General features: G+C 38.7%; 1 protein-coding gene across 41 annotated transcripts in view; it reads right to left on the bottom strand.

The window, feature by feature from the left end:
* ank2b (ankyrin 2b, neuronal) overlaps nucleotides 1-17,581 on the bottom strand; it is a 229,697-nt gene that overhangs the window by 72,138 nt on the left and 139,978 nt on the right. For 29 of the 41 annotated variants that reach the window (XM_028474145.1, XM_028474134.1, XM_028474137.1 and 26 more), the window contains 7 exons: nucleotides 11,200-11,298; nucleotides 10,836-10,934; nucleotides 10,654-10,752; nucleotides 8,188-8,373; nucleotides 5,679-5,702; nucleotides 2,281-2,289; nucleotides 1,700-1,798 (listed from right to left, as the gene is read on the bottom strand). In XM_028474145.1, the coding sequence (XP_028329946.1) occupies nucleotides 1,700-1,798; nucleotides 2,281-2,289; nucleotides 5,679-5,702; nucleotides 8,188-8,373; nucleotides 10,654-10,752; nucleotides 10,836-10,934; nucleotides 11,200-11,298 (615 nt within the window). Of the gene's footprint in view, nucleotides 1-1,699; nucleotides 1,799-2,280; nucleotides 2,290-5,678; nucleotides 5,703-8,187; nucleotides 8,374-10,653; nucleotides 10,753-10,835; nucleotides 10,935-11,199; nucleotides 11,299-11,379; nucleotides 11,706-17,581 lie in introns of those variants that run through there. The other 12 variants (XM_028474129.1, XM_028474165.1, XM_028474138.1 and 9 more) reach the window with 3 other exon arrangements.

Here is a 17,581-nt window from a genome sequence, read left to right as displayed (position 1 = left end):
ACCCTTTAGCCTCATTCAGAGGGCCAAAGTTGAAAAAGTTCTGTTTCCTCCCTCCCTTATTATTCCACATTTCGTAAAAAGTCAGCTCCAAACGGCCGGTTTGGATTTTTCTCGCCACGTGACGTCACATGGCATAAACTCCTCCAGACAAACCCTGCTCCTCCTACCCTATACAAGAATGTGAGCTCCTCCCTCTTAAACTACCTCACAGGTAAAACAAACACTGAGGTTTAATATAGAATAAACATTATACTTTATTGTCATATATGTAAAGCCACATACACAGAATTTGTTCTCTGCATTTAACCCCTCCCTGAGGAGCAGTGGGCGGTCACGGTGTAGCACCCAGGGAGCAGTTACAATCAGTTCCATTTTTAGTACCCATTACATCGCATTATTGCATCTCCTTTGACATGATCTGACGGGTTAAAGACACAACGCAACGCAGCGGTTGGACAAAACAATGGACTATCATCTTGAATGGGCTATTCCTGTAATCAGTTGAGGAGAGGATGACAAGAAAGAGTCGTAGCAGCTCCGGTGAGTGTTTGAAACAGATGACTAACTCCGCTGCTGCTGTGATAAACACACACCGTGGAGCAGCTTTTGTAGGACTCACAATCACAATAACCCCTTAAAGTGTGTGGATAGCAAAAGAAATCGCTATGATCAGCTGTTGTGTGGAGTCAGCGTCTATAGACACGCCCACTCATGCATATGCATGGGGGCCCCAAAAACAGCCCGTTTTTAGAAAACTCACTAAACTGACTATTCAGAGGGCTAAAACTCTGGAAAACAGGATGGTTTGGGAAAATAACCCTCAAATACTATGTTGTTGGGGTTCTTTGAACAAATGGAAATGGGTGAAAAATAGCATAATACTGGACCTTTAATGACAGCCTTCATGACACCTTATTCATGCTAATGACAGATAATGACAGCGTAATGTCAGCCTTTGTATTACCAAAAACATGATCCAGGAATTACTCTTAAATTATCATTAACTCAATTAAATATGGCTTCTTTTGTCTGTTTGTTAAACAGCACAGATTGACAGGGTACAGCACTAGTAACTATTTGCTGCGTTTATGAAGTAAATGGATGGACTGGTTAAAGCTGCAGTTTGTAGAATCGTGAGACACTCCTTCCTGTCCTCCTGAACAAAACTTACTGGTCTTATTTTGCACGCTTGCTTTACGTTGCACAACTGTCGGGCACTTAGCAACTTTTTTCTTAATAGAGACTCGTGACAAATGTAGGAACTTTATTGGAGAGTTTTCTGGTGTTTTAGAGACATGAAAGCACATATCACTCGCTGCTATCAGGACAGTAACTAGAGGCTCACAGCCACAGCCGCTCCTCACACATACGCAGCTGCAGCGAGCCCAGCTGATCAGAGCAGACACACTCCATCCACACTGCAAATTGTGAACGCGCATAGACTTTTGACGTGGAGCTCGAGCAGCCAATAGTAACGCTTAAAACAGCTCATGGATCGCTCTGTTGGTAGAAAGATCCCTGATTGGTTGAAGTCCAGCGTCACGCTCCTGTATGTCTAAAGCTCATTTTACAGGACGAGGAGAAGAAGAATAGACTCACTGTCCACTCAGAACACTTTAGATTACAAAATGATCAAAAACAATTATGGATTTTTGACCAAATTGCACCAAACTACTGCAGCTTTAAGGTGGTGACTTACCCTTGCTGTGAAGTCAACAGCGGCCCCTCTGTTTAGCAGCAGTGTCGCTACATTGACGTTCCCATAGTGGGCTGCAATGTGCAGCGGCGTGAATCCGCTCTGAAAGACAGAAACGAGACAACAGAAAGAAGAAAAGAGGTCAAACGTTAGAAGGTTTTTCATTTCACTCCTCTACCTCTTCACCTCCAGTTGTCCTGGCATGCAGCAGTCATGTGAAGCATCACAGGTGAACACAAAGTAACCCAAAGGGAGTGTTAAATATGCCTAGGTTTCCCAGTTGAGAAGATATGCAAATAAAAAAAAGGAGCACCAATAAAAAGAAAAAAGTTACATTCATGCAGGGCGTAAATCACAGAGGTGGAAAACTGAGTCTGACTTCAGCATAAGAAACTGAAAGGAAGTGACGTACAGTAAGACAACTTTTCAACACCAAATCATAAATCAAAAACGTCTTTCCCATTAACACCAAAGTGCACTATGCTAACTGTACGTCATAGAGATATTAGTTAGCCATGAGAAATAAATGAGGAAAGTTAGAGATCGCAGAGCAAGTTTGAGGAGTTGTGAAAATCTTGCCTTACCTTGCCATTCTGTAAGTGTTGGTCCGATTTAATGTGAAAAAGTGGTTTACAAGAGTGTGAAGAATACAGTGACTAACGTGATGGTTTCAAAACTTTACACAGTCAAAAGCTCAGAATGGTGCAAATTAAGATAGAATGATGCATTGTGCTATTCAATAGCAAATCTTTGGCTTCCCATGCCTAATTACACCGATAGATGAAACATCAAAGGAAACATTGTCATGCAAGCATTGAATGTGGAAGCTGCTGTTTGTGGAAGACCAAAGAGTATAACGTGTATTACAACATAAATGTTGAAATGTTATACAAAAGTCATTGTCGTGCATTTCAATGACATTTAATTTTTTTTTTTTTGTTTAATAAAATATACAGAGAATATAGGTCATTTTAAAATTATTTTTTATTTTATTTTATTATGAAAACATTTTAACAACAAAGTCAAACATTTTTTTAAATTTTCATTTAAAAATTTGCCAAAAAAAAGTTAGCAAAACACTTTTCTATGCATCCGTCTATAGGACTCCACATCCCACAATGCAATACGCATTGTGACAAACTTTCAAACGACAATTTTTTTTTTTTTGGAGCATCTTTGATTTATTGATCTATGATGCAGAGACAATATAAAATGGATAAAATGTTCCATCTACATTTAGGATAAAAACATCTAAAAGTAATTTCTGACCTGTGCTCTGGGCCCTGTACTACGAAGCTGGATTTTCTCTTTTCATGCTAACTTCAAGGCTTAAGCCTGTTGTGTCCTGTCCTAGGAAGCTGGTTAACGTCTTACCAGGTAAATCACCATGGTAACTGATGCGGAATGGCTGTGATAACGCACATTTTAAAGAATCTCATTTTGAAAATAAGTGGAATGAAACAGTATTTAATGCCTCCTGAAGAGGTTTATTTCTATAGTTTTTATCATCTACCGCCTGGTGTGGGACCTGTTGTTGGTATTATATAATTTATTCTATCTCAGTGTATGTGTTTTTGGTGTTGTTTGGTTTTTTCTGATGTCGTTTTGTATGTTTCTCTATTATTTTTGTATATTTTGTAGCGATCTTGTGTATTTTTCTCTCATTTTGTGTCTTTGTTGTCGTTTTGTGAGTTGCTGGTAAAAGTAAGTATCTTTCTCTCTGAGTGCATGTGTTTTTTGTGTCATTTTGTGTATTTTGTTGACATTTGTCTGTTCTTTTTATTATTCAGTATATTTTTCTCTTATTTTGTTTCATTTTTAACTAAACATAAACATCATAAAACCCTGTATTTCATTTTTCCTCTCTCTGTGTCTCAAGTAGTTCCATCACGTACCCCTAGGGGTACACATACCCCTATTTGAGAAACACTGGGCTATATAACATACAAACAATGTCCACCTTATGATGTATGCTTACTTAGTGGTATGAATGCTGCCTGTCCCTTTCACAGGGTTCACTACAGTCATCAGAGCCATAGACTGCACCCAAAATGAGACCGATACATGAATAGAACACGTCTGTGCGTGCCGCAATAAAGTAAAACTGATCTGTTTTTCCATTAATTGTCTGATGAATTAATATTGTACAATCTTGATGCATTAACAGCCTGTAATTTTCTGCGTTGCTTTTGGCCAATGGTGACGTAAGTTGCTCTGCATGGTTTCTTCGTGTTTGCGATTCGTCAGATGTTGCAAACTCCGCCCCTTTTATGTGACTGTGCACTGATCCAAATTGAAGATACCTGGCTTCAGTTAACGTGTTGATAATCAACTTTGTACTACAGCTGCTCTGGGACTGCACTAACGGAGAATATCCCATATCCCAGATATGTTTATCCAGTTTTGTAGTGCAGGCCTCCGGTGCTAACATAGTGCTGAATTGGACGCTGAGTTTACATGCATAAATTAAACTTAAGTGCCAGAGCACATCACCTCCACATTTCATATATTGTAAACCTTAAAGGTGCAGTCTGCAACTCTAATAAAAGTGACTTTTTGTCATATTTACTAATGCTGTCACTATGTATGGACAACTTTACATGAAACTAGTAGTTTGTGTGAAAAAAACAGACTCATTGAGTACCCCCTGCTGCTCCTGCAGCCTTTGGCAGATTGCCAGAATGCACCGCGACTGAGCAAAAAGAACCAATCAGGATTGGTTTGCCAGGATTGTATTTGATGGACTGTCTGACAGCTTTTGCTCACAGACCCCCTTTTTTTTTTTTACAGTGTATGGTCTGGATGAGTAGAAGATGGAATTAATGACTTTTCTGCTGAAAGGTAATCACTGCTGCTTGATTTACATTATGTTTGATTTGTAATTGTTACACTAAAACTCTGTGGTGCATGTGTTGTTCATGTGCGTGCAGCAGCCTCCGTGTGGGCTGCTGTAATTGACACTGTGTTGTTGCTGCTGCTGCTGCTGAGGTGTGTGCACATAGAGAGAGAGAAGCGTTGCAGTAATATGCTTTTAACAGTTCATGTTATATTACTGTGATGTTGCTGCCTGGCTAACGTTAGCTTGTGAGCTCCTTTGAAGGAGGGACTTTGGAAAGTTTGGAGGCAGGGCAAGAGAGCAGCGGGGAGGGAAGGGGAGAGAGGGATCTGAGAGTTGTGGACTGCACATTTAAAGTGCGGAACAGCACTTTAATTGTCCATAATTAAACTAAGCATTGTTTAGGGTGTGTTGTTTCATTTAGCATCAAAATACTGACAGGGACTTGACATTCAAATACCAATACCAGTATGTTTTTATGCACTGTACCTATGAACTATTTACAAAATCATAAAATTAATTGTAGTTTGAATTATTCACTTCAGGTAGTATTTTTTATGGTAACTCAATAAGGTAATATTGTGAGCTAATGCAGACATGTAAATGTAAAAATATACTTAGCTTATACTTAAATACTCATGTTTTTTTGTGGGGCTGGACTTCCACATAAAACAGCTGTATATAGTAATATCATCAGTCAGCATGTAGGCAGATAAAAATCGTGCAGAACAACAAACAACGGACACGATAACAGGATACACAAAAACAGTTATATTCATATCTGTGGTGGATATCACAAATGTGGTGATCTAAAGTAAATTTCAATATGCAGTGCAGGCCAGTCATGGGCATTCCTATTGTTTAATGAAACGGTGCAAACAGAAATTCTGGAGGATATGAATATGATACAGATTTAAAGTCAGAGGTTATTGACCAGTGCAGATGACTGGGACATTCCCATCAGCCATGCATGGGGACCTCTTCTTCCACACTACCAAGCCAACTGAAACTGAGGAACTGTGAGATGACTGCATGTCTACAACCATGCAGTGCTGTAGACACGACAGAACCAAAAGTGATGGAGAGAAATGAAAGGGATGGGACAGTACGGTGACACTGTGGACAGTTAAAGGAGAGTGTGTGTACCTCAGTTGTCCTATTGACCATCATCTGTGGCAGGAGGAATGAGGGAGGGAAAGATGAGTTCAGTTAGGCCTGAGTAACACACTGCACTCAGGTGGATGTACAGCAGTGGGAGGCGGCTGTGCATCACACACCAAGCTGGCCAATGACGTGGCTGGAGTGTGTAGTTTTAGTAAACCCTCACATAGAAGGAATGCTGGTGTCATGAATTGTTGGGTTTGTGCAATGCTTACAACAAATTAACTTATTGCAACTTCCACAGTAGTATCCTGAACATTCTCGGGTTCAGCTTTAGGTTCAAGCAACTCCCGTTAAGGTTTAAATGATGATAATGAGAAGTAATATTAAATAAAGTTAACAATATGCCATAACATCATGACATCAAACTGTATCTCAGCAGTTGTTGAAGTAACTCAAAGTTCTGAGTGACTTTAGTTGATATCTGCTTTTGTGAAGGCAGTTTACAACCTGCTATTCTCAATTTAAGTGATCATTCATTAGTTACCGCAGGTGTTTCATGATACTGTGTGTCTGATGTTATAACGTCTGAACCTTCTCTAGAATTTCTCTCAAAAAATCTCCATTAAAAGAAAAATCTGATCTTATCTTTAGTGTTCCTACAAAAAGTAAGTTGCATTACATTAGTAACAGTGTGGTGGCTTAATGGTTAAAAAAGTGGACTTGTAACCAGAGTGTTGGCTAGTTCAAACCCCACTATGGGTCATCGCTAAGGGCCTTTGAGCAAGGCCTTTTATTCTACCTGCTCCTTGATGCTGCAGACTCAAGGGCGTATCAGCTTAGAATGTAACGGTATTTAACTTTTAGGTTATACAAACTATTAAGTTGGAAAAACCAAGTTGACTTGCCTTTGTTTTTAAAGTGAACTAATGCAAAACATTGACTTGAGAACAAGCCCATGCCAATAATGTCTATGTTTTTAGTGAAAAACATAGACTCCTCTAGACTTTGGAGGTGGGCTTTATTATCGACCACAAAAATGTTAGCACGTAGCAGAACATATCTTTAGTCTCATTATTTTTTAGGTGAATTACATCCAAAGTTGCTGAATTGGTCAAATCTGTGAGCGATAACATCTTCTTCCCTAAAATATTTCTGAAGCATTCCTACTTTGCAACAGAGAGTACTATCCTGTTGAAAGAGCACACCACGGACACAATAACCATCAAAGGGTCAATATACAGTAGCCAATACCATACATAGTTCTGCTCATTAAGCAAGATATTTCGAAGCCAGTTGGGTCTTCAATCTGTTCACCAGTCATCCATTGGTCATTGTGTTATGGCTGATTGTTGCTTTCTCATCCATTAGCAATGATGACATGTATACACTTTTTACTTTGGGTTTGTATGTTGCTGTTTATAGCTGTTCTCCTTTGGGTCTTCCCTCTGAGTCATACTAAGCATGACTACATCCCAGCAGCTGGAGCACATATGGTACACAAGGATGAGTTATGTAAGTGTCCCCCATTGTTGTGGAAAAACTGTCAATGTATTCCTTAGGTTGCTAAACATGTAAAGTATGATGTCTAATATGTTAACTCTAGCCACGTCACTCAAGGCCTCTTATTCCTTTTACATTGATTTTATAGCGATATCAAATGATATGGCTTTAACCTTCTAGAACAACCAAAAACAACCCCTCATTGTTAGCATGCAGCCATAAAGATATGACCACCATACAACCTGCAGACAGTGGCACACTCCATGCAGTGGACAGTGCTACACTTAGACACCCGGTCAGCGTGGTGGGAAGAGTGGGGTGATGAGGGGAAGTGTGTGGGAAGTAGCATTTAAGGAGAGAAAGGAAAAACAGAGAGGGAGACGCTGTTAGTGGGACGACCAGGGTAGACGGGGCAGGCACAGAGATATTGGGAGAAGAAAAGAACATTGAGGAAGACAGAGATGCAACAACAGACTAGTGACAACACAAATGCTCAGTAGATATTGAACGGCTGCCTGGTACATTGCTATTGTGAGGTATAAAAATTGGGATATATAACCCAAATACTGTGATACAGATACATCCATGTGACTGGATATTTCATCAACCTGACCATTTGCTTACAAGCCCAAAACGCTAAGAGTAAAAAAGCACCCAAACATTCTTCTAATGAGGCTAAAGTATGATATGTACTTGTGTACATGTCAGAACATTTCCTAGCTTTGTCCAGTCCTGGCAATGATCTTGACCATAAAAGGGTTTGTGCCTTACAATGCAATGTTACGACCATAACCTGATTTCTAAGATGGGAAATCAACCAAAAATACAGACTCAGCTAATGTTGGAAGACCCAAGTGATACAGATGTCTACAAGACACGTGATGAGCAGTTAGTGTTATCTGGTCCTAAACACTGCAACCTCACCAGACTGAAGTGAAAATGCTAAATTTGCTCTTATAATGCATTTTAACACTGCCACAAACACAGAGCATCACTTCAGCTTGAGTTTTGTACATGCAAGAGTGCCGAGTCAAGGCCACCATGAACGTACCTTCGACTGGACGTCAGCGTTGTGATCGTTCTGGAGAAGCAAAGCAGCCGACTTGGTGTCGTCCTTGCGGGCAGCGATGTGCAACGCTGGTAGACGGACTTTGCCTTTAGTGTCATTCTCCAGGAGGACTGACACCACCTGGTTGTGGCCTTGCTGGAGGGCAATGGCGAGCGGGGTAAAGCCGTCCTGAAAACAAAGTGGAAAAAAGATCAGTCGCTTAAATGAAATCATATTCAATCAAATCAGGTTTAAATAAAAAAGAAAAACGCGATACAAGTAGCTAGATCAACTAATAACGTTAGCATGTTAGCTAACATTGCGACCTCTAAATGTCAAATTAGTACTACAGTGAGGTAAGGACAGTTACACTTACACAAGTGTGGTTCCACTTTTGTTGTGATGGGTTACAACAGTCAAATAATCATACATTACAACCCTTGAACATGTTTAGAAAACAAGAACAAAATGTTTAACAGACTACAATTTTCATGTGTTTGTAATTAATTTCTTGGGCCTTCAGTCAGCTGGGATGTGCAGGTGTAGGTGTATGGGTTTATATTCAGATATATCAGTCAATGATACCGTAAGTGTACTAAGTTATAATGACTAATACCTAATAGATAGTTGTAGTAGGAATGTCATTTTTATTGATCATCAGTAGTTCAAGAAACATTAGCAACAGTCAACTAGTAGGTTACAAATGTTAAGCCTACATTTACAATCATGGTATTGAGCAGCTTTTTCAGTACAGTATACAGTGAGAGGTGGATCAACGTGTCCAAGTCATTTTGGATAAATGTGATGAAAATAAGACTCTGAGGCTCTTGCAAGTCATTATTTCTGTATTACACAAATACAAAAAGGTAGACAAGGTCAAACCCGCTAATTCCCGTTTATCAGGGTCGCGGGGAGCAATTTTATTAGATTTAGAAAATTATACAAAATATACTTGAAATGGAATGAAAGTAAATTAGTGTTTAGTTCATTGGAGCATTTTTTTTTTTTTTTTACCCCATTAAGAAAAAGTCCCTTTGTGATCCCAACCTGTCCCATCACCATGTGAAAATGGCCCATTGGTAGATGGATTGCCTGGCCACACTGTCCCAGTTTTACTGGGGCTTCTGTCTCATGAGAAAACACTTATCTAGGCCAACCTACACCCTTAACATTGAAAGAGAAACACATGACACAAGTGTAATGTAGCGTACGGTTTTGATGAATGAATGACGTTCGGGAGAAAGTTCATAGGTTGCCTGCAGATTGCAACAATTCACAAAAATGAATGCCAAAATGCAGTTATATCAGAATAGGTGTGACCAGGGCTTTACATTCACTTTTTAGATCACCAGCCAGCATTGCTTGTAGATTCTTCAAGTTACCAGCCAACCAGATTTTCCACCAGCCAAATGTTTTTTTTGTTTTTTCAGCAAAAATAAACTACATCCTGAGTGCCACAGAATAGATTTAAGTGTTCATGTTTCTTTAAATAGTTTTTATTTTAGTTGATTTCAGAAATACATTAAAATGGTAAAAATATAAACATTTGATTTAAAAACAATGATGCAACAATGCCTAAAAGGTGTAATATGGAACTTTGGGTGTGTCGGAGAAGTGAATCTTTTATAAAGTATGTTTTTATAACTTAATACACAAACTTAACTGAGATGAAAATCGGATCCCTGGAACACTGTTTGAAGTTAGAAAGAATAGAAGTAATCAGTACTATAAATTACATGTACTGTAGAAAAAAATGTTTTACGAACATGCATGCTCTTCAAATGTAAACAAACTGTATAGTGTAAATTTTAAAGGTGAACAAATGGTCGAATACCATTTAGTAATAAAACTCCTCACTTTCTTCTTCTTTTCAGATCCTCTTTCATCGTCATATTCAGCTGTGTCAGCAGCAGCCTTCCTTTTTTCCAGTTCAGTTTTTTCAACACCCGATAAATATCTCCACGTTTGTTTGTTTTTTCCAGCTAATTTTACAACTTAATTTCAACTCCTATTGTTTGTTTTGCGCTGTTTCATTTGTCTTCTCCAATACCAAACCATAACAATCACGCTAACATAAGCATGTAGCCAATTGTTGTATGACATGATATGGTGTTCATGGGAAATGTAGGATTAGCAGTGTTGCCAGATATACATTATGTTTTAAAATCTAAACACACAAAAACCCTCAAATTTCTTGGTGGAAAACAGCCCAACCTGGCAACAACGACTTGTTGCATTGTTTCTGCAGCCTGCCGATTCAAACAGACGCAGTGGTTATTGTTTCGTTCTTCACCAGACAAAATGGCTAGTAACGCTACAATGTTACCCACCAAAGTTCATTTTTACCCGCAATTGGCCGGTTGGTGGGTGTTAATTTAAAGTCCTGGTTGTGACATTTATCTAGAGTTATTGCTCAATAAACATGTTCAGTCGATGATTCATGTGTGTTCATCTTTGTTGACACCTCACCTCCGTAGCAGTGCTCTGGTTTCCTCCATTCTCCAGCAGGTACCTCACCACGTCCAGGTGATTCTCCTGAGCGGCCATGTACAGGGGGGTGAATCCATTCTGCAGAAGAAAAAACAATACCAAAAAAATATGGTTACAAGTCGAGTGTTGCGAGTTTAACAAAAAAGAGTGCAAAGTCTTACCTGGGACTGTGCATTAATATCAGCACCTCGTTTGACCAGGATCTTTACGACTTCAGCCTGACCAGCCAGGGAGGCTATGTGTAGGGCAGTATTTCCTTTCTGGAAGAAAATAAACCACAATGATGTTTAAAACAGCTCCGTTACTGTCAACTTACTTGACATCTATGAGTATATGTGACAGTGATTTTATTCTGAAAGGTGTGCAGCATACAAAACTTGATGAAACCTGTTTAAAGCATTGGGAGAAAACCCATTAGACTTAATCGGCCTGAATGTGTCATGTCTTCAAACTCTCAAGGTGTTGCTGTGGTGGAACAAATCAGACATGTCTATAAATTCCCATCACTGAGACGTGCTGTCTTACCTTCGTGGCTGAATCCACAGTCGCACCTCTCTCCAAGAGTTCCTGAACCAGATCCACGTGGCCCTCTTTGGCTGCCAGATGAAGTGCATTGAGTCCATTCTGAAACCACAGGAGACCAAGTGTCGCATTAAAACAAAGAAACCCAACAGGTACAGCTCCGAATCAAAGCAAAGCTATCACCTGCTCATGCTGAACTAACCGAGCCTGCCTCTTCCTCTTTGCAGCCATCTTTAAAGCCATTCTTCACCACTTGTTTATGAAGACGGAGTAAAATATCAAGCCTGGCTGTCAAAGTGTGGTTGTGCCCTGATATTCTCCTGTGAAGCAAAGCTAGCCTTGCATTTGTAGCTATAAATAGCTATTAGTGTTTGTGTGTGTTCCAGTGTGTTTCTTGTTTTCCATTCTGACACACTCCAGACCAATGAACTCCCAACTAATAAAATATATACAGCCCTGGTATTGATTTGTGGAGGCTAAGCTAAAAATAAACTGACAAGAGACAGTCTTCACCTTGACGTGATGGACACTGTGAGTTGGAGTAGTAAATCTGTTTGGAAACCTATTAATACCCATACCAGGCACATGGGTGTCATGTGAGTGTGGGCGGAAGATGACTTCGCAAAACAAATGACACAATTTATTTATTGCAACACAGTCTATCATGTTATTGAATTTAGAGCAGCAGTTCTGAAACAATATAGAGTAAGCTGGTACTCATTCAATTCATGTTTCTAAGGAATATTTGGTAAAACCTATGTGAAAAGTGTTTTTAAAGGTAGTATAGGCATGTAGAGTGTTTTGATGTTATGGGAAACATTCATATTTTGATTTTAATGGCATTGAGCGAATAAAAATGGTCCTTTTCCTGAGTTCACGCCCTAACACTCATTTTCCGACTGACCCAACAGTGATTCAGTAAACCTTTCAGCAGCATGTGCATTCGCTTGCTGTATTAAAGGAGCAACTGATTCGATAAGTAATTTCTTTTATGGTTATTAATCAACAATTCAACATGTACCGCCCTGAGGCTGATTGTCCCACTAGAATCCAAAGAGTCCCTAATAGGTACCCTGTGGGAAAGCATGTACAATAATCATCTGTATTTGTGTTTATATTGTATTATGTGTATTTTCTAGGTCAGTCATGGAACAAAAATACATGCCAGCCTTTTTATTAGACATACAGAGCATAGTACTGTTTTGAATATTTACTTCCTTTAGACTAGAGTATTAGATATGTTTGCCATTTGCCAAGCTTATACAAAGAGATCCCAAATATTAAGTCCATTTTTAACAGTAAAATTTAAGCTCCAAAAACAAAAGTGATCATTTGGCAAAACACAAAGAAACAAACCATAAGGCACAAGGAACAGTCATTCAGAAACATGACAAATGAGAAACCAAGTCATCAAACACAATCCAGAGTGAGACCAATAACTCATTTAACGGTGCACGGAAGATAATCAGGGAATGAGAAACACCTTAGTGGAAACAAAATGGGATTTTACGCAGGGATTTGCACTTGCACAAAGACAAGACTGAGGGTCGGATTCACTAAGATCTGAAATAAAGGGTGGTAAACCAGTTGCGTCCCTAAATCCTTTGGTGATGCAGTTTCCTGATCAGTGCAGGTGCAGAAGTGGTGGAGACCGCTCTATTTAAATGAGCGTTTTGTTCGTTCAATGTGGAGAGGTGAGAACACAGAAGCACACAATGACATTTGAGGAAGTTAAATTGGAGGCAGACAGACTTCTCTGTCTGCTGCACAAACATTTAATAATGTAGAAATCTAAATAAACAAATAAAATGTTTGAAAAAAGAATAATAATAATAATAATAATAATAATAATAATAATAATTAAAAACCTAATGATATTTTCCTCCCTAATTAAATGTGGCTGCTCCGTTAGGTCCTGTAACTTTGCTCTGATCATTGATTTGAGTTAATACAACAACAGAGTCTGTCAATCAGTCTGAACCATTTAAAAATGATCTACTTACCATCATCCAGCAGGTCTCAGCTCCTGAGTAGTGCTGTGTCACCACACTCTCATATGTGGATATTGTGCCATCACTGCATAAATTATGCATCTGATTAGCTGATTCTGGCCTGACATCACTGAAACAGTGCGTCCATAGTGCGCACAGCGTCCTCTCTCCACCGCATCAGCACCAGACTCCACACATGCACTGTGAAGCTTTTTCTCTCCCTCACACACACTTTACTCACGGTTTATTTTCTCATTCAGTGGCTGTTAATATTGACTATTGTTTTATTTGAATTATTTTCTTATACTAGAAAGGTTAACTGGAGCCGTTTTTGTTTGTACCTGCTTGCAAGTCGTACTATTTTCCGGTACTAAAACAGTCACCGCAAACAGTTCCAGATTTGATGAATTGCATTGCGCCCACTGCATTAATTTATTTGCATGTCCTCCTCCCAATTTTTTGCTCCCCTTGTGAGCTCCGCCTACTATACATATTAATTAGAGGGAAACGAGCTAAATGGATAGAGGGCGCATTGCGACGTGCAGCAGCCGCACACTCCTGATTCCCGAGGGTTTGTACAATTTATTAGCGCGTGGAGTGACGTTTGCACACGTTTTAGTACCCCTAAACCTTTAGTGAATCCGCCCCTGTAGGAGCTAAACACACAAAAAAGACTATAACCACTGAACAAAGTAACTGATAGGAAAACAAATAGATTATCATTATTACAGTCAGGAATTAAGAGCAAATGTAACCCTGTTATTTTTGCAATTTTTTTCCTACAATGCATTCTGATGCAAACACCTGTTAAAACGAATGAAGTGTAATTCCGAGTTTCGCCAGTAGGCAGTGCACTAACACGCTTTAGCACTCTTCTTCGCTGTTTTCTTTCTCTGGCATCCATCTTGCTAAGCTGAGCACATCACAGAGAAACAAAACGAGAGGTAAACTTTAAATAAAAGTTGTTTTCATGATCTAAATCGATCCAGAGACTAACTATGATAATTGTAAATATATCCTGCGGGAACCTGTGAATGTTTCGAACCAGTTGGAGCTTAAAAGCAAAATCGTTTTGAACCGTGGTTTTCCAGGTGAGTCCTGACCACATTTTCTGTGTATTAGCATGCTAGTGTTGCTGATAAACAAAAAAAAAAAAACATGAAAAACGACTATAAATGTATTTGTGAAATTTGCTGATGATAAAAACCAGTTAGGATAGTGTTTTACTGTTGAAACTGACTACTGAAAAAGTGACATTACTTTTGTTTGGCAAATCACCTTCCATGTAAAAATGGCATTGAACAATGACAGTGAACTACAAGTTGCACATGTCTGGACTTTGTACAATCATATGTAAATGCGATTGTGATATGCTACCTGTATATTTAGGACGTTTACTATATCGTGATTTATATTTCAGCCAATTATTTAAATGATTTATATATTTTTTGAAAATAAATATTTTTAATTGTAAAATGAATGCCAATTTTGATTGTAATACTGTTTTATTTTGGTTATCCCAGCTGATAAGTTAAATTTGAGTTGAGTAATGGACGATAATATGAATAAGAACACACAGACTGATGAGTAGCTAATTTTCTGCATGTTTTGCAGACTTTTTTTTTTTAAATAGATGATTCATCTGGATCTGATTCTTGGTTCTGCTGAAAATTGATTATTTTTCGTTCACCCTGGTGCCTGGTTTCCTGGTCCACCTCCTCATCTGCAACGGTTACATTGGGTACCTTTCATTTTTCATGGATGCTGAGTATTAAGGGTGCGGTAGGATCCTAATTTGAACGCACTCAGAGGTTATTTTTATTTGGTACCAAGGTGTTTTATTTTTGTCCTTTTGTTTTATTTTGACTGAGATCTCAGAGGTAATATTGTGGCCAATCTGCAAGATTATTTTTGGTATTTCATATGAGTCGTTTACTATAAAAAAGAAAGAAACTGAAAAACAAATACTAATTCAAACTTATTGTGTCCTTTATTTGGGTGGAATCTACCAGTTATTAAACTGTTAGACTGTTATTTACAGCCAGTCTCCTCATCAAATCTAGATTTAGATAATCTTAGAGTTCTCACTAGCAGAACAGTCACTGTAGGGTTACACAAACAGGAACTGAAGCAAAACAAAATCCACAATTAAATAGAGCCACACGAAGACTTCAACACGGCTAAAGACAAAGTGTCGGCCTGATAGATCAATAAATCAAAGTATTTTCCCCCCAAAATGAGAGAACATATTCACAAACAATGCATGGTTGTTTTAACTTCATCACAAACATTGGGCTTGTTGACAAAAAGTCATTTGACCTGAACCTCGGAAACGTTTTGCTCGTTGCATTGTGGGATTGGGAATCCCATAAAAGAATGAAATTATTTTGCCAAAGTGAAAAAGTTTCATAAGAGATTAAACAAGGAAAGGCCAAATTTCTGCTGACACAGAGGAAGTACATACTATTATTTTTCATTGTTTTGCCACAACTTAGATGAATATAAATGTCTGGTATTTAGACCCAGTCTCCCATCCTTCATATGCATCACCCCATTCTGTCTGCCATGAGCACAGTCACTTACAGTAAAACTATTCCCTGCCATCCTTAAAACTTATTACACTCGCAATGAAATGTAATGCAAATGTGATGCAGTGAAAATTTAATTAGGGTTGGCTGAAATCATCTCTGGGGTAAGAAGTGGTCATGATGAGAGTAAATGCCACCTCATTAGTGCTGTATGACACTGAGCTACAGTAAGTAGTGATATCCACTGTGGTGAAACTCTTTCTCACAAGACATTATTGGAAAAAACACTGCAGGGGCCCGAATTTGTTTTTTCCTGAACAAAAATTACTAGAGTATAGAAACCCTTCATCTTCTTTATCTTGTGACTATTCTCACGTTTTAATGTCATGATGTCAATTTGTATGTTTAACAATTCTTCTAAAGACTCATTGGCTAATGAAGTTGTTAATAGTGTCCATAATTGCGTAGCCAAAAATGGAATATTTGTAACTGCAGGCACATGCTGGGAGAAAATTATTCCCATGTGTAGCTAAAAGCAATTAAGATGGAGTGAAAACATTTCTCAAGTTATGACTCCAGTGGAGACATTAAGGTCCCATGGTTGTCGTAACATGTGTAACCTATTTTCTTTTGATAACTGAATGATAATTTATTCAGGAAGGGTCAGTGTTATATTCCACATGTCCTTCACAGCATACATATTGAAAACCCACAGTACACATTACAAAGAGCACCAATCACATTATATCACAACTGGGAACAATCCAGTTATCGGTTCAGTGACTCCTTAACAAGAGACAAATTAATTATTATTTATTTTAAATTGTAGACACTATTAATGTCTTTGCCCAATTATGAATCAGGTTGAAGACATTAATAAAGAGTGACAGTTCAGAGGTGTTGCCAATAAAGAGAGGAGTTTTTTTTTCTCACGTTGTGATGACACAATGCTGAAACTCCTCCTCCGGACAATCCTGGCCCCTCCTACCCTATAAGAATGTGACCTCCTCCCTCTTAAACTACCTCACAGGTAAAGCAAACATAGCGAAGGCAGGTTGATATTAGAGCTAAAATCACAATATCTTAACGTTCAGTATATAGATAATCCAGTATATAGATAAACCGAAGAGCGCTCACAATCAGTTCCACTTTTAGTAGCCGTTATACCACCTTGTATCGCCTTTATGGGATGATCTGACGTGTTTGTGACAAAATGTGACGCAGTGGTTTGACAAAACAATGGACTCTCTTCTTGAATTGACTTCTTGTGACCAACAGAGGTGAGGAGGAGAAAAAAGTGGCATAGCATCTCAAGCAAAACAGCTGACTCAGAGGTTGAGATTACTTCCCTGCTCCTAGAGCGAGCGGTCACAATCAGTTCCATTTTTAGTAGCCGTTATATCACCTTTATGGGATGATCTGACGTGTTTATGACCCAATGCGATGTAGCAGTCGGGCAAAACAATGGACTATTGTCTTAAATGGACTATTCTGTGGTCATAGGAGGAGAAGAAAGCGACTGTTAATGATTTACTGCTGCTTCTGCATATGCACGGAGGCCCAAAAAACAGCCTGTTTTTAGGAACGCTCTGAAAGTGACTTTTCAGAGGGCTTAAACTCCAGAATACAGGCAAGTTTGTGAAAATAAACTTAAAATACTATGTTGTTGTGGTTCTTAGAACCAATAGAGATGGGTGAAAAAAAATGCATAATACTGGATCTTTAATAATAATAACAATGCATTGGATTTATATTGCATCTTTCATAGACACTCAAAGTGCTTCACGTTGCATTCATCTTTCACTCTATACACAGTGGTGGTAAGCTACTATTGTAGCTACAGCTGCCCTGGGGCAGACTGATGGA

The sequence above is a fragment of the Gouania willdenowi genome, chromosome 18 (assembly GCF_900634775.1).
Source record: "Gouania willdenowi chromosome 18, fGouWil2.1, whole genome shotgun sequence".
Lineage (NCBI taxonomy): Eukaryota > Metazoa > Chordata > Actinopteri > Blenniiformes > Gobiesocidae > Gouania > Gouania willdenowi.
Note: the sequence above shows the minus strand (reverse complement) of the source record. Positions and strands in the feature narration are given on the sequence as shown.